General features: G+C 43.3%; 1 protein-coding gene across 1 annotated transcript in view; it reads right to left on the bottom strand.

Moving 5' to 3' along the window:
- Positions 1–8,427: 8,427 nt before the first annotated feature.
- The window catches only part of SP1 (Sp1 transcription factor), a 35,883-nt gene continuing 16,526 nt past the window's right edge, over positions 8,428–27,784 (bottom strand). Inside the window, exons 3-6 of the mRNA XM_073546201.1 lie at positions 19,350–20,745; positions 17,837–18,002; positions 17,263–17,462; positions 8,428–15,336 (exon numbers count right to left, since the gene is read on the bottom strand). Of these exons, the coding sequence (XP_073402302.1) occupies positions 15,020–15,336; positions 17,263–17,462; positions 17,837–18,002; positions 19,350–20,745 (2,079 nt within the window). The 3' untranslated portion in view covers positions 8,428–15,019. The remainder of the gene's footprint in view (positions 15,337–17,262; positions 17,463–17,836; positions 18,003–19,349; positions 20,746–27,784) is intronic.

The following is a 27,784-nucleotide window of genomic DNA, read 5'->3' as shown; positions in this document are numbered from 1 at the left end:
ATTTTAAAAAACCAGTCCTTAGTATTATGACCCTTTAGTATTCACCTGACACTGATAACAGATGTAATAGGATGAATAGTAAATATAGAGCAGTCCTGACACAGTATTACTATGACCTGAAGGAGGTCACATCTCAGTAATGAAAACCACCTCACAGGCAGACTTGTCTAGGTGCCCATAGCAACCAATCAGAGCTCAGCTTTCACTTTACCTCAGCAGCTTCAGTGATGAAAGCGCCCTGTATATTAAGCAATAATGACAATCTTACTGTGGCATTTTTTACCTGACGAATATTGCTGCTCAGTAATGTTCGTCCGTGTGCGTAGGGAGCATCCGAGTGTGTTTGCATGCGTGTGGTCCTTGTGTGTGTGGTGTGCATATGGTATTTGTGGGGTGATGTTTGTGTTGTGTGTCTAGAGTGGTCTGGTGTTTGTGTGGTACGTTGTGGCATTTGTGTGGTGTTGTGCTTATGGGTTGGTGTATGCATGCTGTCTGTGTGATGTTTGTATGGTGTTTGTGAAATGTTTGTGTGTTGTGTGAGGTGGTGTGGCCCCTTTAGCAGCGACTCTTTGGCGCCGTCACTATAATTCATACCTGTCAGTCACAACTGTTATTTTCCCCTCAGCACTTACTTTCACATTTCTCCATTATATCTATAGGGCCTAACTTCGAGGGCCCCAATCTTATGATGGGGGACACTAGCGAGATTTAACGTGTGCAGTATTCTGCTCCTGTGGGTGGAGAGGGGGCGTGCCAAATTTCACCCAAATTGGGCGAGAACTGTGGATTTTTATAGGATCGGGCTACTACAGCTTTTGAGATTATATACCGATTCTAACGCATCGGGTATTCTAGAATATATATGCAGTTTATTTTTGAAGATTTAATAATAATGCAATAATGCACCCCCCAATCCTGATATGTATGGTTCTCTCTTCCCCAATCCTGATATGCATGCTACCCCTCAACCCCCTATCCTGGTATTCATGGTCCCCTGACCCCCCAATCCTGAAATGCATGGTCCTCTCACCCCCCAATCCTGGTATGCATGGTCCTCTCACCTCTCTTTCCTGGTATGCATGGTCTTCTTACTCCCCTCTCAGGGTATGCATGGTCCCCTCACCCCCCAATCCTGGTATGCATGGTCCCCTCACCCCCATTTGCTGGTATGTATGGTCCTCTCACACCCCAATCCTGGTATGTATGCTCACCATCACCTCCCTTTCCTGGTATGTATGGTCCCCTCACCCCCCAATCCTGGTATACATGGTATCCTCACCCCCCTTTCCTGGTATGCATGGTCCCCTCACCCCCCTATCCTGGTATGCATGATCCCCTCACCCCCCTATCCTGGTATGCATGATCCCCTCACCCCCAATCCTGGTATGCATGGTCCTCTTACCCTCCTTTTGGGGTATGCATGGTCCCCTCACCCCCCAGTCCTGGTATGCATGGTCCTCTCACCCTCCAATCCTGGTATGCATGGTCCCATCACCCCCCTATCCTGGTATGCATGGTCCCCTCACCCCCCTTTCGTGGTATGCATGGTCCCCTCACCCCCCAATCGTGGTATGCATGGTTCCATGGTTCCCTCACCCCCCTTTCCTGGTATGCATGGTCCCCTCACCCCCCCCTTTCCGTGTAGCCGCAACCAATTAGCGTCGCGGCCCTCTGTCCGCTACCAATCAGCAATGCGGTCCTGTAGCCGCGACCCTGTACAAAAATATAAAGAAAAAAAAAGTTATTCTCCTTCCGACGGCCTCCTGTCTTCTTTACACGCGCCCGGCCTCGCGTTCCCAGTAATGCTTTGCGGCTTAGACCCGCGATGTCACTCTCGCAAGAGCGCGACGTTATCAGCGGTATAAGCCGCAAAGCATTACAGGGAACGCGAGGCTGGGAGCGAGGAAAGGACATCGGAGGCTGTCGGAAGGTGGCCATGGGTAACAAAAACACAAACATACTCACCTTCCGGCAGCCCTCAGACTATTTTCCTTCTTTCTCCAACGCGCCCGGCCTCGCGTTCCCAGAAATGCTTTGCGGCTTACACCGCTGATGACGTCGGTCTTCTTTCTCGCTCTCACGAGAGTGACGTCGGTCTTCTTTCTCGTTCTCGCGAGAGTGACGTCATCAGCGGTCTAAGCCGCATTACTGGGAACGCGAGGCCGGGCGCGTGGAAAGAAGACAGGAGGCCGTCAGAAGGTGAGAATAACTTTTTTTTTTATTTTAATTCTTTTTTTTTTTAGATTTAGGCCTGCACCTGCCGCAGATTGGTCGCGGCCTGGCGGCCGCGACCAATCAGCGGCAGGCGCAGCTTACAGTTACAAACAGCTGCGCCTGTCGCTGATTGGTTGCGGCCTGGCGGCCGCGACCAATCGGTGGCCCGCGATTTTGGTTACAGACAGACACGATAAGGCGTGTATATATATATATATATATATATATATATATATATATATATATACACACACACACTATTAAGTGGGAAAAAAAACCCCAAACCAATATTCAACAAAAACACACTGTGCAGTCTATGAATTTGTACTGAGAAATAGTATCGCCTCCATCAGATCCTCTTTCATAGATTGGCCTTAAAATAATTAGGTCAGATTTTAGGTAGAGACCAATCTCTCTACACTAACTTGGGTTGGTGGCAAAGCAGTAACCACATGGACAACATCTCTAAGGGTGGAAAGGAATTGCCTCATGTACAGTCAGTTTTAATGAACGATTGAACTCTTCTACTTTTTTTTGAGAGCAAGTGAAAAATATTGCTGAAATATGGTCACTTTTCTGTGGGTGTGGAATCTTTTTCCCAGCGGCAACTTTGCCTTCTCCATGTTGTCCAAATACTTGTCGAAATCAAACTCCTCATCTGATGAGCATGAAGAAACGGCAGCAGCACTGGCAGGACCCGAGTCCTCTTGCTCTTGGCCGCCCTGTAACCCACACATCCTAACTACTACCTCAATCAGAGCTTCTTTTCCTTTAGTAAGCTGTTGATCATCCTGCAATATACGATGACTTGGGTCCACGAACAGCTGCCAGATTTTTATTTTCCAATAGCAGTGTCTCTCTGTTTCATTGAAGCAGCAATGACATCTGCGATTAAACCTCCTCTTTGGGGCAGGCAAAACAAGTTCTTCCACTCCTCTCTAAAAATGCCAGGAGTTAAATCCTCAACTTTTAACTTTTTAGTCACATTAAATGGGTGATGAAGCAATTCCTTCAATTCAGCCACCTGCGTCCATTGACCTTCATGTAGTGTTACCTGAGGGTTGGCCATATCTACAAGGAAGGGTTTCAGCTCATGCAATCACTTAATCATTAAATAGGTGCTGCCCCACCAAGTGGCTTGAACCACAATTGCTCCTTTTCCAGCATGTCTCTTCAAGATGGAATCTATTTCAGGAGTTCTGGCAGCAATAGCCAATTTCCTCACTTAGCTAATCAGAGTTCCAGCACGTCCCTTTAGCAGACTCTTAGGGTACCGTTACACTTAGCGACGCACCAGTGATCCCAACAACGAAACGACCTGGTAAGCATCGCTGGTGCGTTGCTAAATGGTCGCTAGTGAGCTGTCACACAGACAGATATACTCACCAACGCAGCAGCGATCCATACGACCTCAGCGGTCGTTGGTATCTTGTCACACAGCGGCTATTCAGACGGCTCCCACCTGCATCCATGTGTTGAGTCGCCAACGAGGTCACTCATTGGCGTCATACACTACAATGCGCACTGGCCAGCGGGACGCCAGCGATGAAAAAGTGGCCCAGGCCATTCAAGCAGGATCTGCAAGATAGCAGCGGGGGCCCACATGCCACATGTAGCGAGATCACTGTTGCGTCACAAAATCGGTGACGCTTCAGCGATCTCGCTATATGGGAAAGGGCCTTTATTGCCAGCTGCAGTGTGTGTACAACACAGCGCATGTGAATAGATAAGAGGTGTGAAGCAGTGTCAACAAGCTCATCTAATTGTAAAGAATCATTTTGCTGTTCTTCTGTAGTATTGTTTGTTCCTCCGTTATGGGAACAGGACCGTGGCTTTCCATCTCCAACATACTGAATGTGAAATGGTCTTCTAGCTGCTGTTCACCTTCATTATTCTCATTCATCAGTTTAATTGTACTTCTATGTGAAGCATTATCAGTTACAATAGCAAGAACCTGTTCTTTTGTGAGTTCATAATCTTGCACATCTTTTTCCGCTAAGGTCTGGAGAAACTGGCTGCTGTGATAAGCTTTAGTATCTTTTACTGCCAGCGTCTAAGGGTACCGTTACACTTAGCGATGCACCAGTGATCCCGACCACGATATGACGCGGTCAGGATCGCTGGTGCATCGCTAAGTGGTCGCTAGTGAGCTGCCACACAGGCAGATCTCACCAGCGACATAGCAGCGGTTGGGGGTCGCTACTTACCTGTCAGACGAGGCGATCCTGACGTCCTCCCGCCCGCGTCCACGCGTCGCTCCAGCAGGAAGTGGCCGACGAGAAACGGCCCAGGACGTTCTCGCGCGATCAGCGGGGGAGCCGGTCGGAGGTATGTATCACACATAGCGATATCGCTAGCAATATCGCTGCTGAGTCACAAAACTAGTGACGTTATAGCGATATTGCTTAGTGTAACGGGCCCTTTAGTAACAATTTTTTTGTCATCACAAACATATTGAATGAACTCAAAATAGTTCACTCTGACGTGTGCAGGTATCCATTTTAAGAAGCACAAAGCGTCTCGAGTGTCTTTTTAAGATCTTCCTTTTGGTTAAGGGCTTCTTCAATCACTAATTTCCTAATACTTTCTCTTTCCAGATAAACACCAAGTTTGTGGGCTATTTCTTCATTAAAAGCTGGTTGTGCAAATAATAATGGTACACTGTCCTTCACAGCAAGCTGGATGACCCGTCTTTTAAACACATCTGCTGTCATTGTTACAGTAACTTTGTCACTTACAAATATCTTGTAACTGATATTTGAGATGCTCTTTCCTCCTCCTTTGCCTGGCGGGAAATGCTAGGCTCTAGTTTCTTGGTGCTGCTGTGATCTTTTTCAAATCACAGCTTTGTAAACTTCTGGGTGGCAGCGTTGTAAATGTCTTTTTAAATTGGAAACTCTTTAAGGCGCATTTTTATCACTGCCTGGGCATGCGCTGATTTTGGCATAACAGCATTTGTTTTCTTCTGGGTCACTTATACACTGACACAATGTTTATTTTTATCTTGAGTCACTTAAATGATCAAATACAGCTGACTTCATAAGATGCTTCTTAGACATTTTGTAATTATGTAAATTCGCTCTAAAAATAATTTTGTCCTGCAAAAAAAAAAAAGGTATAATGAAATTCTTGTAAGAATAGGGAGTCATGCACTGTATAATTTAGGTTGGAAATAAAACAATCTTGCATAAAGCAATAGGACAGATAAGTATAAAGCTTGTAAAATGTTAGATCGCTTTACTCTGAACTTTCAATGTCAAGCTTGTCTCAGGTACAGCTCACCAAATACTTCACACATCAGATTTCTTCACAGTCTATGAAGAGGGGAGGAGGGAGGATGTTTGTGCTGAATCATATTCCAGAACACACAAAAATATATAGGTCTTCATCGATCCTGTTACTGTATTTCCGAATTTGAGATGTTAGAATATAGAGGGGAAAAACCTGTTTTCTATATAGTGTATATAAGTCATCAGAGCAGCTAATTTCTCCAAACAGGAGCTAAGAGGAAAAACAAAACTAAAACATCAAGCATTCTGAGACAACATACACTGGACTATTGATTTATGCACGGTTTATTGAAAGTTTAGATATGCTTTAAGAAGTACTTACCTGAATCCTGCTTTCCTGTTCACTCCACAAGTTCTGAAATGAATGCAGGAATTCCTTCCCTGTTGTTCGGAGCTTCACTACTTATGAACATAAACTGTAGCACAGGTTCATCTCCGCTAAAAGTTTAGATCTTAGATCAGGAATAGGACATTTCATAACTTTCCCAAATTCTTATGAAAAAAAAATATTCCCAACTTCTTTCAACTACTGTACCAAATTTATATATATTTTAGGAGTCGGTCTATTTTATACCGACTCCACAGCCCTGCTGTCTAAGGCTAGAGTCACATAGAATCATAGAATCGTAGAGTTGGAAGGGACCTCCTGGGCCATCTGGTCCAACCCCCTGCTCAAAGCAGGATTCGCTAAATCATCCCAGTCAGATGTCTGTCCAGCCTCTGTTTGAAGACTTCCATTGAAGGAGAACTCACCACTTCTCCTGGCAGCCTGTTCCACTCATTGATCACTAACTGTCAAAAAGTTTTTTCTAATATCTAATCTGTGTCTAATATCTAATCTGTGTCTCCTCCCATTCAGTTTCATCCCATTGCTTCTACATTGTGTTATGGCAGTCTGTTCAATGCATACGTTAAACGGACTGCGCTAATGCTACGCCTTTTTTTGATCACTTTGTGCGATCGCGCTAGCTCCATCTGTGCTAGCCGTGACGACCCTCGAACGCTGCAGACTGCGTCGTCCGAGGTTCGGTCACAGCATAAATCACATTGCTAACGCATGCCTATTATGACATGTGTTAGCAATGCGCTACGTTATGGCAGTCTATGGGTGCTTTAACGGATGCGTTACATCGCATTAATGCCGCTTTGTAAATCAATCCGTTAAACGGACTGCCATAACGCAATGTGAACCACTCCTAAGAGAGGATTGGCATTAGGTCTCTGGCAACAAGAATCGCCTTATCGTGGCTGCCAGGTATACATGAATTGGCCATTTTATGTGCTAAGCATTCAATTTTTCATGTTTCTAGTGTATTAATGCATTCAATTTTCATATTTCGTGTTTGCATGCTATAGTGCTACAGAGTGCTGCCTTATGATCGTATTTGAGTTGGCTACTCTAGGTAAGCACCGGTTCAGATCTGATTGATGTGTAGATGTGATGTCAGTTTGTTTTTTTTTAATATTTCCCTCATGGCTGCTTTACATCAGCACCATTTGTAAAGTGTTATTTTATTAGCCTTTTATGATGTTTAAAGATGTAGCAGTAATTTTTCATTTTTTCAAGGAAATTTACAAAAAATGCTAAGGGGCCTATCCATGTCTTAAATATAATCTCCAAAAGTGATACCATTTTAAAAACAGCACCCCTCTCTCACAGACATTGACAACTGCTGTCAGGTAGTTTATTAACCCCTTCAAGTGCTTTTCAAGAATACAAAATGACATGACAGAAATGAAAGTATTTTTACCACTTAAGGCTATGTGCCCACGTATGCAGAAAATTTCTGCTTCAAAACCGGACTCCTTCCCAGAAAACGCGCGTTTTATTTCTGCAAAAACGCACGTTTGATGCTTTCTTTTCTGCGCGTCTTCTGACTCATAGAAAATAGCTAAAACACAGACTTTCCCGCAACATTAATGAGCATGCTGCATTTTTTACCGCTAAGGCTAGATTCACACTAGCGTTTATTCAACACAGTGCAAGGCGCCGCTAAGCCCCGCCCCCATCCGGTCATCGCCGCCTACTATCGCACATGGACGCTTGCGAGCTGCGAACCCCATCTTTAGCATAGGGTGCACAGATCGTGCGCTAGTAGGATTTTGGCGTGCGCTGCGCATTTTTGAAGGTGCGCCGAAATGCAACATGCTGCATTCGGCGCACCTTCAAAAGTGCGCAGCGCACGCCAAAATACTACTAGCGCACCCTATGCTAAAGATAGGGTGCGCAGATCGCAAGCGTCCATGTGCGATAGTAGGCGGCGATGATCGGATGGGGCGGGCAGGGAGCTGGCAGGGGTAGGGCTTAGCGGCGCCGTGCGCTGCGTCGAATAAACGCTAGTGTGAAACTAGCCTAAGCATTTTTTGCGCGGAAAAAACACAATGTGCACAAAGTGCGGTATTCATTTAAAATGAATGGGATGATTCTATGCGTTTTTGAAGCGTTTTGACTGGGACAAACGCTTCAAAAACGTGAAAAAAAAGCTTACGTGGGCACACAGCCTAAATGTCACCAACTTCTGAACAGACTACTATTGAAGGCAGATTCTAAGGCCGCTATTTGGCCGTAAATTACCATGATAAACATCAGGACCACATGATCAGGATCCCAGGGTGCCTATGGGGTTAAAGAGGAAGCCCCCACACAACCATTTCATGTGGTCACTATTGACAGCAGCATTGAAGGGGTTAAACAGATTTGGACGGTGCCAACACTGATCGTGGCTGATACAGCAAGTGGTCGGCTATAGTGGACAGCAGACAGCTGCAGGATTGTCACCTGTATGGGGATGATATTCTTATATCTCATGTCAGTAAAAAGATGTATTGGATGTCATTAATGGGTTAAGTGGCTCAAACATGGAAGTAAAAGTCAACTAAAAAACACAATGAAAGATAAAAGGAAACAAAACACCAGATCTGATAGAGCTCTTAAGAGACTTTATTAAAAACAAAAATGTAATTAAGTTTACAAATGAGTTATAAACTACAGTAATTGTCACCTTTGTACAAAAGAATGGTTTTAAAATGCTTCCCATATTACACCAGGAAAAAAAAAAATAAATCATAGAACATTACAAAGACGTTAGCTTTTACTTATTGCCAGGGTTAGAGTTTTAGGCACGGTTTATACATTCCCAGAGGTTTTAGAAAAGTTAATGGCGTGAAGAATACTGCCCAAGAATGAAAGCAAGCACCAGAGTAGACTTAAGAATACAGAAAAATTAGCAAAGTGCAAGACAAAAAAAATCTGGTCGAAAAAGGAAAACAACTAAGAGAAATCAACACTATGTACATTTACTGTCATCAGCTCATCTCACTGGAGTCCAGGATTCACTGACACTTATTTGTAGCAGAATTGTACCCAAAACATCTCATCGAGTCATGACCCTCGACTTAGTGCCTTGCGAAAGTACTGAGCCCCCTGGAACTTTTCAACCTTTTCCCACATATCATGCTTCAAACAAAGAAACCAAATGTAAAATTTTTGGTGAAGAATCAACAAGTGGGACACAATTGTGAAGTTGAACGAAATTTATTAGTCATTTTAAATTTGTGGAAACTCAAAAACTGAAGCAAACTCACTCCAGAATTGTGGATTTCTGAATGATCCAATGTTGTTGTAAATGACTAATGATGATAAATATAATCCACCTGTGTGTAATCAAGTCTCCGTATAAATGCACCTGCTCTGTGATAGTCTCAGGGTTCTGTTTGAAGCACAGAGAGCATCATGAAGACCAAGGAACACAACAGGCAGGTCCGTGATACTGTTGTGGAGAAGTTTAAAGCTGGATTTGGATACAAAATGATTTCCAAGACTTTAAAACATCCCAAGGAGCACTGTGCAAGCAATTATATTGAAATGGAAGGAGTATCATACCACTGCAAATCTACCAAGACCCGGCAGTCCCTCTAAACTTTCATCTCAAACAAGGAGAAGACTGATCAGAGATGCAGCCAAGAGGCCCATGATCACTCTGGATGAACTGCAGAGATCTACAGCTGGGGTGGGAGTCTGTCCATAGGACAACAATCAGTCGTACACTGCACAAATCTGGCCTTTACGGAAGAGTGGCAAGAAGAAAGCCTTTTCTCAAAGATACCCAAAAGAGTCATTTAAAGTTTGCAACAAGCCACCTGGGAGACACACCAAACATGTGGAAGAAGGTGCTCTGGTCAGATGAAACCAAAATAAAACTTTTTGGCAACAATGCCAAACGATATGTTTGGCGTAAAAGCAACACAGCTCATCACCCTGAACACACCATCCCCACTGTCAAACATGGTGGTGGCAGCATCATGGTTTGGGCCTGTTTTTCTTCAGCAGGGACAGGGAAGATGGTTAAAGTTGATGGGAAGATTGATGGAGCCAAATACAGGACCATTCTTGAAGGAAACCTGTTGGAGTCTGCAAAAGACCTGAGACTGGGACGGAGATTTGTCTTCCAACAAGATAATGATCCTAAACAAAGCAAAATCTACAATGGAATTGTTCACAAATAGATGTATATAGGTGTTAGAATGGCCAAGTCAAAGTCCAGACCTGAATCCAATCGAGAATCTGTGAAAAGAGCTGAAAACTGCTGTTCACAAACGATCTCCATCAAACCTCACTAAGCTCGAGCTGTTTGCCAAGGAAGAATGGGCAAGAATTTCAATCTCTCGATGTACAAAACTGATAGAGACATACCCCAAGCGACTTGCAGCTGTATTGCAGCAAAATGTGGCGCAACATAGAATTAAGTTAAAGGGGCCGAATAATATTGCACGCCCCACTTTTCAGTTTTTAATTATCACAAAAATTTAAAATAACCAAAAAATTAATTCAACTTCACAATTGTGTCCTACTTGATGATTCTTCACCAAAAATTTACATTTGGTATCTTTATGTCTGAAGCATGATATGTGGGAAAAGGTTGGAAAGTTCCAGGGGACCGAATACTCTCGTAAGGCACTGTATAATGGGCCAAATCTTTGACTTTTGTTGCTCAATTTAAATTACAGTACATGAATTCACATAATTCCTATGAAAAGCCACAGCAGTCAATTACTGAACAAGTAAATCTTTGCTCTTCATCAATGACAATACATGGAAGCCCAATTACATATGAAAATCCAGCGAGTTTTCAGACAGCACAACTTACAGAAGAGGATATTGTGCAGACAAGATGTAGACCTATTTGTTCATCTTCTGAACAGTTTTCAGAAAACTGCAATAAGGCTACTTTCAGATTTCCGTTTTAAAGCATCAGGCGCAATGCGGCAAAAAATGTAAAAACCCGATCCGGCGCCTGTTGCCACCGGATCCGGCTTTTTTCCCATAGACTTACATTATCGCCGCATTGCGCCTGATGGCCATGCGGTGTGTCCGGCTTTTGCCGGAAACGGCAAAAAATGCCTGTCCGGCGTCTGCAAAAAACGTTCCATGCAACGTTTGACAGCGCCGGACCGCTTTTTTGCAGAGCGCATGCGCGAAGACTCTCTCCTTCTCCTGCACCGTATCCGGCAAAAACTGATGATCCGGGGGGCTGCGGCATCTACCAGATCCGGTTTGACAACTTTTTGCCGCAGCCCGCCAGATTTAAAATCCGGAAAGCTGAAAGTAGCCTAACCGTATTAAGGCTCCTCAGGTATTTTTCTAGTTTCAAGATAGGACATGTTTACTCTGACAGACGACAGCCGTTAAAAAGACCGCTGATCGGCTGTCGTTTAATAACCTGTTGAGAGACCTAGGACACTTCCCATGCACACAAAACAATCGTTAAGGCTAGGTTCACATTTGCGGCTGGGCGAGCTGTGGACGTCCTCTGTAGCTCTGCCCATGGCCACACCTCCTCCGATCAGCACCACCTACGGCCGCATGCGGCCTGTGTTCCGTCTTTAACATTGGATACGCAGGCCATGCGGATGCATCCGCATGCGTCGTTTTGACGATGCGACAAAAAAAAAAAAAAATCCAACATGGTGCGTTTGACGCGGGTCGCCGCATCGTCAAAACGACACATGTGGAGGAGGAATCAGCATTCTTGCGGCACGAACTGCGTACCCAATGCTAAAGATAGGGTACACAGGCTGCATACAGAAGTATGAGGCCGTAGGCGGAGCTTCACGGAGGATGTCCGCAGCTCACCCAGCCGCAAATGTGAACCTAGCCTACTAATTATGCTGACAGACTCGTCATTGTTCTCGGCAGCATCGGATCTGTTTACACAGGATGATGTGTTGCAGAGAATGAGCATTTTTAATGCAACCTTTAATTTCAAGTGTACCCTTAGTCTTTATAACACCTACCATCACTGGAGCTTGCGGAATAGGAGCACAACTAGAAGCTATCCAGCCAGCCTATGATTTACGGCTCACTAGTAGATGGATTTCCTTCACTGGACAAATCACAATAAGTTTCCTTTTGGGGAACCATCTACATATGAGTAAACAGCACCCATCACCTACATAGCGACTTGCCAACAAACTAAATTATCCATTCAAGGTCAAACAGGTCACCATGTCCCTCTTGCCAAAGAAATCGTGCCCCTGTGCTCCATGTGGCGGGTTGGTGATCACAGCTCCGATGAATTCAAATGAAAGGAGCCAAATGTAGAAGTCCATAGACAGAAGGGCAGTTTTCCTAATTTTTTACTTGGTACGAGTTTAAGGATGGGTTTCAATTTTTTTTATTTTTTTTTTTACCTTTTATGAGGCTACCACTAAAGTCTTAGATTAGGCTTGGTGACAGCAGCATATTGTAGGAGCAGATACTGAGATTCCAATGATCTATCACTTATTGAGTTACATGCTGCAGTTTTGATAAAACCCGCAGTCTTTGCTGCAGATCTACCAGCTCTCTGAATGCAGAGCCTGTTTAACTCCTGCTCACACCACTGATTGGCAGCTTTCTGCGCACACTGTGCATAGGCAGAAAGATGCCAATGGTGGAGGCAGAGTAACAGAGCTCATGAATATGGAAGACATGGCAGCATGTTTAAAAGTTTTCTAGTGTTAATGCACTGCTGATAAACCAATGATATTAAAACTACAGTAAGCAGCTCAAAAAGTGGCATCACTGGAATCAGAGTCTCTTATGTTGCTCTCAACTAGTAACAAATTAAATTTAAAGGCATCATCCTACAATTAACTTATCACCTATTCACAGAGAGTTGAAGTCTCTGACCACTGAAACGGACCATCCAAAAAAGTTACACAAGATATAATTCTCATGAGGCAGCAGTAACTCCATTCTCTGGCTACGGAATCAATTAAAATACAAATCTAAGTGCTGTACTTCCAACAGACCATGAACGGAGCGGTAATTCACATACAATTCATTCAAACGTGGCACATAGGATCTCCAATCTCATGAATGCTGGCATCCCAACACTTTCCTCTCCTGAGGATAGGCTTTACAAACAATGTACCAGGGCTACGACTTCAGGAATTATTTTCCAAGTTTGTATAAATAGAGTAGAGATCTATATTAGCCAAGTCACAGGGCAGACAAAAAAAAAAAAAAAGGAAATTGCACTTTCTGGAGATGCAAATGGAAGCTTATGAGTTTTCCAGACTCCCATTTAATGGGAGGGTGAATTGATAAACTTGAAGCCTCTGACAGATGTAGAAAGCGGTAATTTATTTACAAGGATTAGTTATATGGGAGGTCACAAGTCATAGGATTAAAATAAAACAGACGCAAAGGATCGGGTATATTGATTGAGAGGGAGCATTTTCTTCAAGACTTAAAAAAAAAATCACATGTTAAAATAAATCGGGTGGGATATACAATAAGTGACAAAAACTGACAATGCATAGCTTGTAACTAATCCAACTCTGTCTCCTTACATAGTAATCATTCATGGTCTAGCCACATAATGAGATAAGATTAAGGCACAGTCATTGAGAAAACAAGAAAAACTACATACAACATCTCCAACAGATGCCTCCAATCTGAACAGAAGTCTCCATCTCATGTCCACGATGGACCAATTTCGTGTCTGACACCAAGACCTCATGAGATCAGCAAACCCCTACCTTATCCATTTCTAGAAGCAGAAATACCCTGTGGAGGGGGATAAACCACAGTATAAAAATACTTTGTTGACATGTTCGGATGTGGGTATAGCTTCATATAAAAATATGTAGATGATGCCCCTAACAAATTCAATTTACAAAAAAAAACAGAAAAAAAAAAAAAAAAAAAAAAATGATGTTACGTACACAAGTCATTTCTTTAACAAAAAATAAACATAATACCCTCTATACTCCACTAACATTTTGCAGGGGCTCCAGAACATGAGCAAACGGGATGTGGACAAGCGCAGAACGAATACTTTCATTGCACCATTATAAAACATTCACTGTCAGGATTTCTCTGCATATTCAGAGATATTGCGTCCAATTCACTGATGGCGACAATGACTATGATCCTCCAGTCAGGCAGGAGAAAGGGAAAAATAAACCCCCCACAAGTTTTCTTAGTGCAGCACAACCAATAAAAAGAAAGTGAACTGGCCAACAAGTTCATTATTCCAGGGTGTCACTGCTGTCCAGGGTATTAATATTGCTCCTGCCTGGACCATGCAATGTCAGCAAATCCTAAAATATGAGTTTAGCCTCCACATTCTTTAAACACGCCCTGTGTTAGATAGAGGTTTCACATTTTCATGCAACTCTCCAAAGCCCTAGCGCAAAGGATTTTGTTATAGAGTGCTTGTGACAACCATATAGCGGCATTATTTCGCCTGCACAATGGGAATGTGAGTTTGTGAAAAGCAAAATAGGACAAAAAAAAAAAAGTATACAAAGAATCCCAGGAAAGGCCTGAAATCTAATGTTGATGACAATCTAATTGGGAAAGGAACACATTAACAAGATAAGGTTATGCAGAGTGACCAGAAAAAATTTTGGCCTAAACACATTATTATATATTTTTTGGCATTTCTTTTAATTCCACATTTTAATATCCTCTATATATAGGTCTTGTTAAAAATGTATTGCTTTGACAATAATTATAAAGGTTTAATGGTTACAGGATGTACCTTAGGTTTCCTCTGTTTCTGAAAATATAAGAAAATAGAAATATTTTATATATATATTTATAATAAAAAAGGAAGAATACATAAGTCCTGGCAAACCTCTTCAGAACCTTCACCCTATCAGTCAGGGACTTTACAGCGGCGAGCGCTGGCTCTCCTTTGGGTGGTATTTAGCTTTGCCACAATCAAGCTTTAATAGCAAGAAGTTTTCCCATTTATGCAAATTCATGGTTACCTCCCTTCCAAACAGGAAGCCCTGTAGATATCTGTAATATATTAATGTGAATGGAGGGGGGAGGGACAAACCCAAGAAAACTGCTACAGAGCGCGAGGCTACCCCAAGCGGAGGCAAGTTGGCACAAACTTCCATGTCAGAGGTGCTTGACACTTCCCATGTATATGAATTTGGACCCATCATTCTTTCATAGTCCAAAACTCCAATACACATTTGCCAAATTATTTACAGTCTGGACTGAACAAGGCCCCTCAGTAACCATTGCCGCTGAGGTTGATAGACTGCAGGTCTGCCACTTGCATGACGTTTATGCCGCTGCTGGCGAGTCGGGCAATGCCTTCAGGTGATATTGCTTCCATGGCTACCATATTGGTGGTGATGAGAGCCTGTGGGGTGGGCGTGGAGGCAGGGCTTCCATCAGAGCCGGTCCCCGCTTCCAATGTAACTGTTGTCATTGCTACTGGTCCGGGCTGCCCCTTCTTGTTTTGATGTGTTTTTATGTGCTTGGACAAGTGATCGCTTCTCATAAATCGCTTCGGACACTCTGGACACACGAACTTCTTCTCTCCTATAGGGCAGATGAGGAGCACATTATATTAAACAGTCATTACATTCAACGTCATAAGAAACATTAATGGCTTATATTATAGCCAAGTAGATAAATGTGCAGCACCCATCCGTGGCCTCTAACTTGCGCAGCTATGCACCTGAGCATATCCGGTTGCCACAGGCAGCTGCAATAGCTGATCGGCAGGGGTCCTGGGTGTCGCACCCCCACGATCTGGTATTGATGACGTATCCTAAGGATAGACCATCAATATAAATGTCCCTGACAACTTTTTAAAATTAGGTTTGTATTTTAAAAGCATTTATAAAAAAAAAAAAAAGTTAGCATTTCTTCATTACATTTAACCCCTTTAACCACCTTAGACGTACATCTAATGTGGCCTCCCACTGTTTGCTGTGGGCTCTAGCGATGAGCCCACAACTTTCCAGGCACATGTCAGCTGATTTGCACAGCTGACACGTGCCCAAACTGGTATCAAAAACGTCAGCTCTGCACACAAAAAATAAGCCCGAAGCCAGCTCCAGATCACAAAAAAATGGAGGCGCTACGGGTCTTGAAAATGGTGACTTTCATAGAAACTTTGGATTTTTTTCACCACTTAAATAGAACCTATACATGTTTGGTATCTACGAACTCATAATGACTATGGAGAATCATAACGGTAGGTCAATTTTAGCATTTAGTGAACATGGAAAAAAAAAACAAAACCCCCGAACAATTATGGAATTGCACTTTTTTGCAACTTCACTGCACTTAAGAATTTTTTTTCCCAGTGCATGATATGGCAAAACCAAGTGGGGCCATTCAAAATTACAACACGTCCCGCAAAATACAAGCCCTCACATGGCCATATTGACAGAAAAATAAAGTTATGGCTCTGGGAAGAAGGGGACCAAGAAGACCAAACAAAAACGGAAAAACTAAAGGTCGCAAAGGGGTTAAAGAATGAATATAAATTATTCATCTCTCTCCTCCAATGTTCACACTAGCTATTGAGGCTATATTACTGGTCATTATATAACACTTCCTCATTATCATAACAGGCAGGATTAGGAAGATAGGGAATGCTGCATTTATACTTAAATTACAAAACAGTGTTAAAACCACTCATTAAGTGAAGTGTTCCTTTTACATGAGAAAAAGAAAAACAAACAAACACTGTTCTTGGTGGAGCATCACTGTGCAAACAGAACTCGCATTGCCGAGAACAGATCGCTCAGTGCGCATCATATACTTTGGTCTGCTTGTATGAACAGGCATTTCAATGTTCACTGATCTGCGGCAGCATCATGCAGCCTGTCAGTCCAAATAAACAGACCATAAAACATTTATACACTACTGATGACACAGGATCCACCATTCACAATAAGTGATGTCACATCTGACCTGTTCCCCTCTCCTTTCACAAGAACTTTTGCACAAACTCATTGGATGCTTCAATACAAAATATAAGATTAGTCTGTTGCTGCTAATCTACATGACGACTCATGACTACTGTTTTTAGCATTAAAAGGGTAGTGTACTTTAACAAATCCCTTTGTCTTATATTAGCATGACGAAGCAGAGGACAAGGTGTGCCATGCCATTCCCCGGCAACCCCCATACAGCAGACATGTAACAGTAGAGTCATCAATGAAATACATTTCAAGATAATGTAGTACCGTCCGGTGACCTCTAGCTGATGGTAGATATGGTCATGAGAACCCGCAAAAGAAAAAAAAAAAAAAAACCCCACAAAGTAGGCATTTACCAAACAGTAGTGAAATGGCTCTTCTAAACCCCAACATACTTTATTGGAAGCTTTACATTTTAAGCTTCTCTACACATTGCAAGCACATATTTTAACCCCTCTTTAGCACATTATATATACAGCTTCAGAATTAGGCAGCGAGGACCACAAGACAGAAGAAAGCATGCATTACTCACCAGTGTGGGTACGTTTGTGCCTCTGCAGCTCGTCACTTCGTGTAAAACGCTTTCCACAGAACACCCACGTGCAGACGAAAGGTCTTTCTCCTGTATGCCAACGCAAGTGAGCCCTCAGGTGTGAGGTCTTTCCATAAACTTTGCCACAGCCCGGGATGTGACAGATGTGCTGTTTTTTCTTCCCTGGATCACTTGAACTCCTGAGAAGAGAATTTGTTTGAAAAAAAAAAAAAAAAAAACATGTTGTGGAGTAAGCCATCAGGGGATGATAGTCACAGGTCACATCACAAGATGCAAGGAATCTGTCAGTAGGTGAACAGCACTTGAGGAACAGATTCAAGCTGCCACATCATTCCATTGCCATGACCAGAGTCTGCAGCTTTAACCCCACTCAACACTGAGGGAGAGAACTCCATTTGTCATAAGAACATGTTAAGACATCAGACAATGACCTACGTAAGTACTGTTACCCAGAACAGCATTCTCTGGATTATACAACCCCATTAATGTTTACATGGTGGTACCAGATCATTAAGCACTCAAGTCACATCACACTGTTCGCAGTGACTCTTACCTTCCCTCGCTGTCTTTACAGTAAGGACAAGTACAAGCCTCTCTGCGCATTCTACGTCCAGGTTGGGGTTGGGGATCTGGGCTAGTTTCACCCTCTTCCATGGCAGAATGATCCTCGTGTAACCCATCAGCACCAGCAGCATGAATGCTTAAGTGGCCTCCATCTCCTGTTTTGGGAAAAAGGAAGGGTGGTAAATTAGAACATTGAAGCTTATTTCAGGCACAAACCAATAGGAAATGGACAGATTACAAAGATGATCTAGTTTACTTGTATAACAGGGTCATGTAGCAAACTATGATATCAAGAATATTAATAAGCTGAAAGATTCAATGCGAACTGTCCATATGTATATCAAAAGAATGGATGGATTGAGGGCAGACAGTCAGCTGTAAAGACTACTCTACAAGATCCTGGGATGATACATCCTTGTAGCACAGTGCCCCCTTGTGGTGGACATTATAGAGCTCTAGGTACAGAGATGTGCTCCAGCAGAAGCACTCCATACATAGAGAATACAATGGATCATACTTGTTGTGAATTAGTAATGAATCTGACAAAAATAAATCTGCAGGCACTCGTAGGTTCAGTGTCAGTACCATAAAGGTACCATACACTACAAAAGAAAGCTCAAATATAGCTTCATACAAAATTAAGTAGCAATGTATCCCCTGTGTTTGGAGACTTTCATTTAATTAAGGGATCTAGGTTACCTTGCAAAATGCACAATACATTATTTAATGCTGTTTGTATGGGAGATTGTGCAGAGAAAGAAGGGTTATTACCAGAATGAACATACAAAACCCACACCATGTTTTATACCTGTAGCTAATGCCGTTATTTTTTCAGCGATATGAGAGACTTGGTACTCACAAGCTCAACACAACTTGTTAAACCAGTGTCGCTACTACAAGAGATCAGTCACAAAGAACAAGGAAACAAATATTGGCTGCGTCACTGCAACCAGGACAAGTCACTGTCAAGGAGACTTATTGGGACAACTGGGGACACGCAGTTATGATCTACTTGTAAGACCAGATGACCACATCTCATTTCTATACACAATCAGATTTAAATTTCTTCTATATAACGTTTTCCTTTTCTATTTCATATCAATTTTTGTAGTACTAAAATAATGACTTGATTTTTAATTTAATTTTTTCTATAAACGATCCCCCCTCCCCTCTATAAACCTGTGAGCTCATTGATGATGCATGTCTATATGTGACATATTTGCAAAATCAGTATTGAAACAATCCTGAAATAGACCCCCAATATACATGGTGTTCATGCTCTGTTACTCGCAGAGTTGTAAGGCGCTGAAAGATATTTTTCTGCTAAAAATGATTGTTACTGTGGCCTTTATTACTCAGTAAGACCAGTTCCAGAAATGGTATCTTATTGTTAGGGTTGGGCAAGTTTTTAGCTGCCCTGGATACCTGCCCAAAAATAACATTCCCATCAGCATTATACAAACATTTATTGTAAAGTCGAGGGAAACATGTGACAGACTTACCAGTTGCATTAGTTATTGTCAGGGGAACCCCTTGAAGCTGGTGTACTTGTATGCCGGAGGCTCCTAAGGCACCGAGGTTAATGGTCTGAAGGCCTGGCATTGATGCGAGTTGAGCAGCATTCAAGGTCACTGTGCCTGGCATGGAGGCAGTAGCATTGCCAGCCTGCCCCAGAGATACACCTTGCATAGGCGCAAGAGTGATTGTCTGAGCTTGAGGATTTTGCACTTGTAGGTTTTGCAACTGGATGGTTTGCCAAGTAACCTGCCCATTTGGACCCACTGTGGGAGTACGAATTATGATGGGACTACTGCTGGGCAGAGTCTGAATCTGAAGATTTTGCAGGGCATCTTGTGAGATGGCATGTGCACTGAAGGTTTGGCCAGAAAGCTGAGCGGCTTGTAAAGTCTGGATAGCCTGTCCACCTTGTACAATCTGTGGCTGAATGAGGATCTGTTGCTGCTGAGATTGTTCACAGTCTTTCTGTTGGCCCTGCTGCATAGATGCATTGGTCTGCTGGACAGAGTCAGTAACCAAACTGAGCTGGCCGCTGGACCTCTGAATCTGGACGTTGGCCCCAGGAGTGGCGCTGCTGCAGTTCAGGAGGTTCAAACCGCTAGTGGTGGTGCTGGTGGAGAGACTATTGGCGTTGGTAAAGAACGTGTTGGCCTGAGAAGTGACCAGCTGCGAGGTACTTACACATGACGTAACAGGCTGGGAGTTATCCTGAGTGGCACCGCTCATGGTCACCGCCTGAGATGTGGGGGTCAGAGAAGCCGCATTCACAGGGAGAAGGGTGATATTGCCATTAAGAGAAACAGGAACATTGGCCAAATACTGGGTCTGCCCTGAAAGGACATTGTTTGCTAGACCCATTCCCTGAATAGGGACAGCTTGCTGAAGAAGGTTGGGCATGGCAGCAAGTATGTTTCCTGCACCGGTGCGGTTGGTAGTAATTATCTGTTGATTGCTAGCTGGGATGATCTGCAGCTGTCCAGAGGCATCATGCTGGACATTGACCTGAGGGGCAGTGGTAAACTGGAGCTGCTGCCCATCCATTGTCTGGAACTGTGGTATAACTTGATACTGAATGTTAGGCATGACACCCTGAAGACTGGCCAGGACCTGCTGATTCTGCACGTTCGGGGCAGCAGCCACCACAAACTGTTGTCCAGGGGCTATTGGACGATTCTTTGAAGAGCCATCTCCTCCAACGTTGTCCTTGGATGTAGCAGCTGTAGATATAATTTGCCAGCCATTGGCTGTCTGTGCTATTTGGGCAGTGCTCAAATCCAGTTCTGTTGCACCCTGCTGCTGGCCAGCACCACTTCCGTTTTCAGGAGGCTCGATTCTACTACACGTGGCAGCCAATAATGCCAATGGGGAAGGTTGGGAGTCCTAGCAAGAGAGAAATAAAAGGAAAATATTAATGAAAAAGTCAGCAAAGTGTAGAGCAAAGTGTTCTGGTGCGAATGCCACAACATTAGCAGGGCTTCTGGAAGCAGGACACCTGGACCTTGTGTCATTTCCTTTGACTAGCTATCAAAATGAACCCAAATATTTTGGAACAAGATGGATGGAGTTTCTTCAATTTTACAAAGACACAATGTCAATATACAAGAGAATGTACTAATGCCCGACAGGTAACCAGAGAGTTAAGAACTGCACGGAGCGAGAACAATGCTTAAGAATTAAAATATAACAGCAACAAGTGGAAAGAGAAGCTACTGAAACCAGTCACTGGGTTCACATCAGCCAAGGGTTCTGCAGGATCTAGAAATGATAAAGCTCAAAATGTAAAGTGTCATCAGAACGTTACAGAGTGTTTAACCCCTTACCTACAATTGACGTAATATTCCGTCCATGTGACCATGGACCTAATTACCATGGACGGAATATTACGTCATCGCGATCAGCGGCGCCCACGTGGTGAGCGCCGCTGATCGCGGCCGAGTGTCAGCTAATTATCATAGCTGACACCCGGCACAATGTGTCAGGGGCGGTCACGGACCGCCCCGACACGTTAACCCCTTGCACACCGCGATCAAACGCGATCGCGGTGTACCGGGGGTTAAAGGGAAGCATCGGCAGGGAGGGGGCCCCCTCCATGCTTCCCTGAGCCCCCCACGGCAGTGCAATGTGCAGCGCTGCTGCGGGGGGCTCTTTCCCTACAGGCCCCCGGATCCAAGATGGCGACGGGGGCCTGCAGGGAGCTGACTTCCTCACTGCCTGCAAAGCGCAGGCATGAGGAAGTCTGCAGCAGTGCCTGTGACAGATCGCTGATCTGTCACAGTGATCTGTGATGTGACAGATCAGCGATCTGTCACAGGACAGTGATGTCCCACCTGGGACAAGGTAATAAAGTAAAAAAAAAAAAAAAAAAAAAAAAAAAAAAAAAAATCGCTAAATAAATCAGTAAAAAAAAAAAAAAATATTCCCCAATAAATCCATTTTTTCAAAATAAAAAAAACAAAAACAATAAAAGTACACATATTTGGTATCGCCGCGTCCGTAATAACCTGCCCTATAAAACTGTCCCATTAGTTAACCCCTTTAGCGAACCCCTTAAAAAATAAAAATAAAAAACGAAGCAAAAAATAATGATTTATTATCATACCACCGAACAAAAAGTGCAATAACGCGCGATCAAAATGACGCATATAAATATGCATGGTACCGCTGAAAACGTCATCTTGTCCCGCAAAAAACGATCCACCATACAGCATCATCCGCAAAAAAATAAAAAAGTTATAGCTCGCAGAATAAAGCGATACAAAAATAATGATTTTTTATATAAAATAGTTTTCATTGCAAAAAACCGACAAAACATAAAAAAACGACCTAAATGAGGTATCGCTGTAACCGTACTGACCCGAAGAATAAAACCGCTTTATCAATTTTACCGCACGCGGAACGGTGTAAACGCACCCCCCCAAAAGAAATTCATGAAACGCTGGTTTTTGTTCATTCTGCGTCCCAAAAATCGGAATAAAAAGCGATCAAAAAATGTCACGTGCCCGAAAATGGTACCAATAAAAACGTCAACTCGTCCCGCAAAAAATAAGACCTCACATGACTCGGTGGGTCAAAATACGGAAAAATTATAGCTCACAATATGTGGTGATGCAAAAACTATTTTTACAATAAAAAGCGTCTTTTAGCGTGCGACAGCCGCCAAACATAAAAACCGCCATAAATCGTAAATCAAACCCCCCGTTATCACCCCCTTAGTTAGGGAAAAATAATAAAACTAAAAGAAAATGTATTTATTTCCATTTTCCCGCTAGGGCTAGGGTTAGGGGTGTGTTGAGGTTCGGGTTGGAGTTATAATTGGGGGTTTCCACTGTTTGGGCACATCAGGTGCTCTCCAAAGGCAACATGGCGTCTGATCTCAATTCCAGCCAATTCTGCGTTGAAAAAGTCAAATGGTGCTCCTTCCCTTCCAAGCTCTGCCATGTGCCCAAACAGTGTTTTACCCCCACATGTAGGGTATCAGCCTACTCAGGACAAATTACAAAACAACTTTTGGGGTCCAATTTCTCCTGTTACCCTTAGGAAAATAAAAAATTGGGGGCAAAAATATTTTGCGGAAAAAAATGTTTTTTTTTATTTTCACGCCCAGGCGTTATAAACTTCTGTGAAGCACTTGGGGGTTCAAAGTGCTCTCCACACATCTAGATAAGCTCGGTGGGGGGTCTAGTTTCCAAAATGGGGTCACTTGTGGGGAGTTTCAATAGTTTAGGTACATTAGGGGCTCTCCAAACGCATATGACACCCGCAGACCATTCCATCAAAGTCTGCATTCCAAAACGTCACTACTTCCCTTCCGAGCCCCGACGTGTGCCCATACAGTAGTTTTCTCCCACATATGAGGTATCAGCGTACTCAGGACAAATTGGACAACAACTTTTGGGGTCCAATTTCTCCTGTTACCCTTGGGAAAATAAAAAAATGGGGACTAAAAGATCATGTTTGTGGAAAAAATACGATTTTTTTATTTTCACGCCCGGACGTTATAAACTTCAGTGAAGCACTGGGAGGTTCAAAGTGCTCACCACACATCTAGATAAGTTCCTTGGGGGGTCTAGATTCCAAAATGGTGTCATTTGTGGGGGGTTTCCACTGTTTTGGTACATCAGGGGTTTTCCAATCGCGACATGGTGTCCGATCTCAATTCCAGCCAAAAACGTCAAATGGCGCTGCTTCCCTTCCGAGCTCTGCCATACGCCCAAATAGTGGTTTACCCCCACATGTGGGGTATCAGCGTACTCAGGATAAATTGCACAATATCTTTTAGGGTCCTGTTACTTTTGGAAAAATAAGAATTGAGGGTGAAAAGATCATTTTTGTGGAAAAAATATGATTTTTTAATTGTACCGCTGTACGTTATAAACTTCTGTGAAGCCCTTGTGGGTTCAAAGTTCTCACCACATATCTAGATAAGTTCCTTGGGGGGTCTAGTTTCCAAAATGGGGTCACTTGGGGGGGTTTCCACTGTTTAGGTACATCAGGGGCTCGCCAAACGTGACATGGCGTCCGATCTGAATTCCAGCCAATTTTGCATTGAAAAAGTCAAACGGCGCTCCTTCCATTCTGAGCTCTGCCATGCGCCGAAACAGTGGTTCCCCCCCACATATCAGGTATCAGCATACTCAGGACAAATTGCACAATAAGTCTTGCAGTCCAATTTCTCCTGTTACCCTTGGTAAAATAAAGAAAATTGAACCTGAAGTATTTTTTTTGTGAAAAAAAGTTAAATGTTCATTTTTTTTTAATATTCAAAAAATTCCTGTGACGCACCTAAAGGGTTAATAAACTTCTTGAATGTGGTTTTAAGCACCTTAAGGGGTGCAGTTTTTTAGAATGGTGTCACTTTTGGGTATTTTCTATCATATAGACCCCTCAAAGTGGCTTCAAATGTGAAGTGGTCCCTAAAAATAAAATGGTGTTGCAAAAATGAGAAATCGCTGGTCAATTTTTAACCCTTATAACTTCCTAACAAAAAAAAAATTTTGGTTCCAAAACTGTGCTGATGTAAACATGTGGGAAATGTTATGTATTAAGTTTGTGTGCCGTATCGCTGTGATTTAAGGGCATAAACATTCAAAGTTGGAAAATTGCGAAATTTTCAAAATTTTCGCCAAATTTCCGTTTTTTTCACAAATAAACGCAAGTTATTTGAATGCAATTTTACCACTAACATGAAGTACAATATGTCACGAGAAAACAATGTCAGAATCACCGGGATCCATAGAAGCGTTCCAGAGTTATGACCTCATAAAGGTACAGTGGTCAGAATTGTAAAAATTGGCCCGGTAGTTAACGTGCAAACCACCCTTGGTAGTGAAGGTGTTAAAGATTTCTTTTTTAAAACAGGAATTTTTTTTTGCACTCCACCCACAAAGCTAATAAGCCGACAATTCCTGTTCTGTAGCAACCACTGCTCAGTCGTCATCTCATTACAGGCAGGAATATAATGAAAGGTAACACGTCTATATACAATAGCGAGGACAGGCTCTACCATTCACAAGTGATGTCACAACTCACCTCTTCCCCCTCCCTGCAGACTAGACTAACTATACCAAACCAATGATGAAATGACTACAGCAGTCTAACAGAGCATCTCATCATTCATAAAGCACGATTATACGGATTAAGCTCACACCAATGCATCACGTTTACTAGGTTCAATTACGTAAAAGGTTTTTAGGCATGTATGGGTAAGTAGTAACCAAAAGGATTCACAAGATCCTGGACCAACAGCCACAGCAGTAGCACGATTGGATCTGAGCAACGAGAACCTCAGACTGATTGATTTACCCGATTCCTACGTTTGTTAGTAGGCCAGGTGCGACATCTTGCGTGCATAATGCCAGGAGGTGCCAGGTAGGAGGGAGCTTGCGAGGCTCTGGTCCGGTGGCAGTGGCTGCACTACCAGGGTTCTCCAAATCTTTTTGCTCAACTCTTGTGAAAGATGGTATATTGAAGAGCAGGATGAGAATTGTAACACTAGTTTTGTCAACATCCTATCCAAATCGGATCACCTTTTCTCAGTGCCAGAACTCAAAATCCCACTGCACATATGAGTCCTGTGCTGTTCAGCTCAGCATCTGATAACATCCAGCTGCAACCAACACTGAGAACTGATCATGGTGATGCCAGCTGTTGGGAGCCACACCAGTCTAATATTGATGACCAATCCAAAGGACATAGGTAATTGATTACATATATAAGTAGTAGAACAACCCTTAACACAATTTTCAGATACATATGGTATGTGCAACTGAGGGGGCTGATCGTGAAAGTTTCAGGAACTCTGCTCCCCCCACACGTGCAGCAGATATTGGCCATTTATCACAACCGCTATCTGTCCAACAGCAGTAGCAGTGATGATCTCCGGCAGCAGCCGTCACCCATTTAAAAGCTGCTGTCTGACAGGGATATTCAAATAGAAGGTGCAACGCTGCACGTGCCTATCACCTCCCATCGGCATTCTGTGACTCAATCATGGGGTGCCAGGGAGTTACTATGGGAGCCAGAGGCCTGCTAAAGGCCCCTGTCGCCACCATCTTGGCACTTCTCATAGGGTACAGTTACACCTAGCGACTCACCAGCGATATGACGCGGTCAGGATCTGGACTCATTGCTGGCCACCTTAGAAGTCTCCAGTGCTTTCTCTCAAACCATTTTCTAGTGCTTTTTGTAGTGTGTTTTGGGTCATTGTCCTGCTGGAAGACCCATGACCTCTGAGGGAGACCCAGCTTTCTCACACTGGGCCCTACATTATGCTGCAAAATTTGTTGGTAGTCTTCAGACTTCATAATGCCATGCACACGGTCAAGCAGTCCAGTGCCAGAGGCAGCAAAGCAACCCCAAAACATCAGGGAACCTCTGCCATGTTTGACTGTAGGGACCGTATTTTTTTTCTTTGAATGCCTCTTTTTTTTTCTCCTGTAAACTCTATGTTGATGCCTTTGCCCAAAAAGCTCTACTTTTGTCTCATCTGACCAGAGAACATTCTTACAAAACGTTTTAGGCTTTTTCAGGTAAGTTTTGGCAAACTCCAGCCTGGCTTTTTTATGTCTCAGGGTAAGAAGTGGGGTCTTCCTGGGTCTCCTACCATACAGTCCCTTTTCATTCAGACGCCGACGGATAGTACGGGTTGACACTGTTGTACCCTCGGACTCCAGGGCAGCTTGAACTTGTTTGGATGTTAGTCGAGGTTCTTTATCCAACATCGGAACAATCTTGCGTTGAAATCTCTTGTCAATTTTTCTTTTTCGTCCACATCTAGGGATGTTAGCCACAGTGCCATGGGCTTTAAACTTCTTGATGACACTGCGCACGGTAGACACAGGAACATTCAGGTCTTTGGAGATGGACTTATAGCCTTGAGATTGCTCATGCTTCCTCACAATTTGGTTTCTCAAGTCCTCAGACAGTTCTTTGGTGTTCTTTCTTTTCTCCATGCTCAATGTGGTATACACAAGGACACAGGACAGAGGTTGAGTCAACTTTAATCCATGTCAACTGGCTGAAAGTGTGATTTAGTTATTGCCAACACCTGTTAGGTGTATTTTGAACCCACAGGTGTGACAGAATTTGATAACATTAGGTTATCATATTGAATATATCATTAGTGTTGAACACAAGTGCTGGCTTCTCCAGTGTGCACCAGGTGCTTGAGTGACATGCTCAAGCCACTGCCCCACGTTTTGTGGCTTCAGGCTATGTGCACACGGTGCGGATTCTGCTGCAGATCCACAGCAGAATTTGCAGCGCTGTACAGTACCATTATATCCTATGGAAACAGCAGTGCCAACGGTGCGGAATTTTCCGCGCGGTTTTTGCTGCGGTTTGTAGTCCGCAGAAAGAATTCACATGTTATTCTTTTCTGCGGATTCCGCTGCGGTTTGCCATCTCCTCCATTGTAGAGGTGATAAACCGCAGGGCAAACCCACAGGCTAAGCCGCAGGTCTTTTGACCCGCGGATTTTGCAAAATCTGCGCGGAAAAATCTGCAGACCAACCCTCAGCGTGTGCATATAGCCTTAAAAACACATGCGGGGGTGTTCCGCAATACTCCATGCATACCCGAGCACCTGATGCAGACTTAAGTAGCTAGCACTTGTGCTTAAAACTAGCTGTCAGTTTGTTTTTTTATTTCACTTTTCAAAAAAACCTAGTTCTAACTCCAACCCTAACCCCAAAGAATGGAAATATAATTTTTTTTCCCTAACTGAAGGGGAAGGGGGGTGACAAAGGGGATTTGATTTACTTTTTAGATCACACAGTGATCTAAGGAACCAATAGGAAAAATTCCTATTATTGCCGGTTACAGGTCAGCAGATCTGAGGGCTTTTTTCCAGAACGATGCAGGGGACCCAATTTCCTCTCTTCTCTGATGTGCTAGATCATGGAGAAGTTAATTTTAAAAT

The sequence above is a fragment of the Dendrobates tinctorius genome, unplaced genomic scaffold (assembly GCF_039654945.1).
Source record: "Dendrobates tinctorius isolate UK_male_01 unplaced genomic scaffold, ASM3965494v1 ptg000145l, whole genome shotgun sequence".
NCBI lineage: Eukaryota > Metazoa > Chordata > Amphibia > Anura > Dendrobatidae > Dendrobates > Dendrobates tinctorius.
Note: the sequence above shows the minus strand (reverse complement) of the source record. Positions and strands in the feature narration are given on the sequence as shown.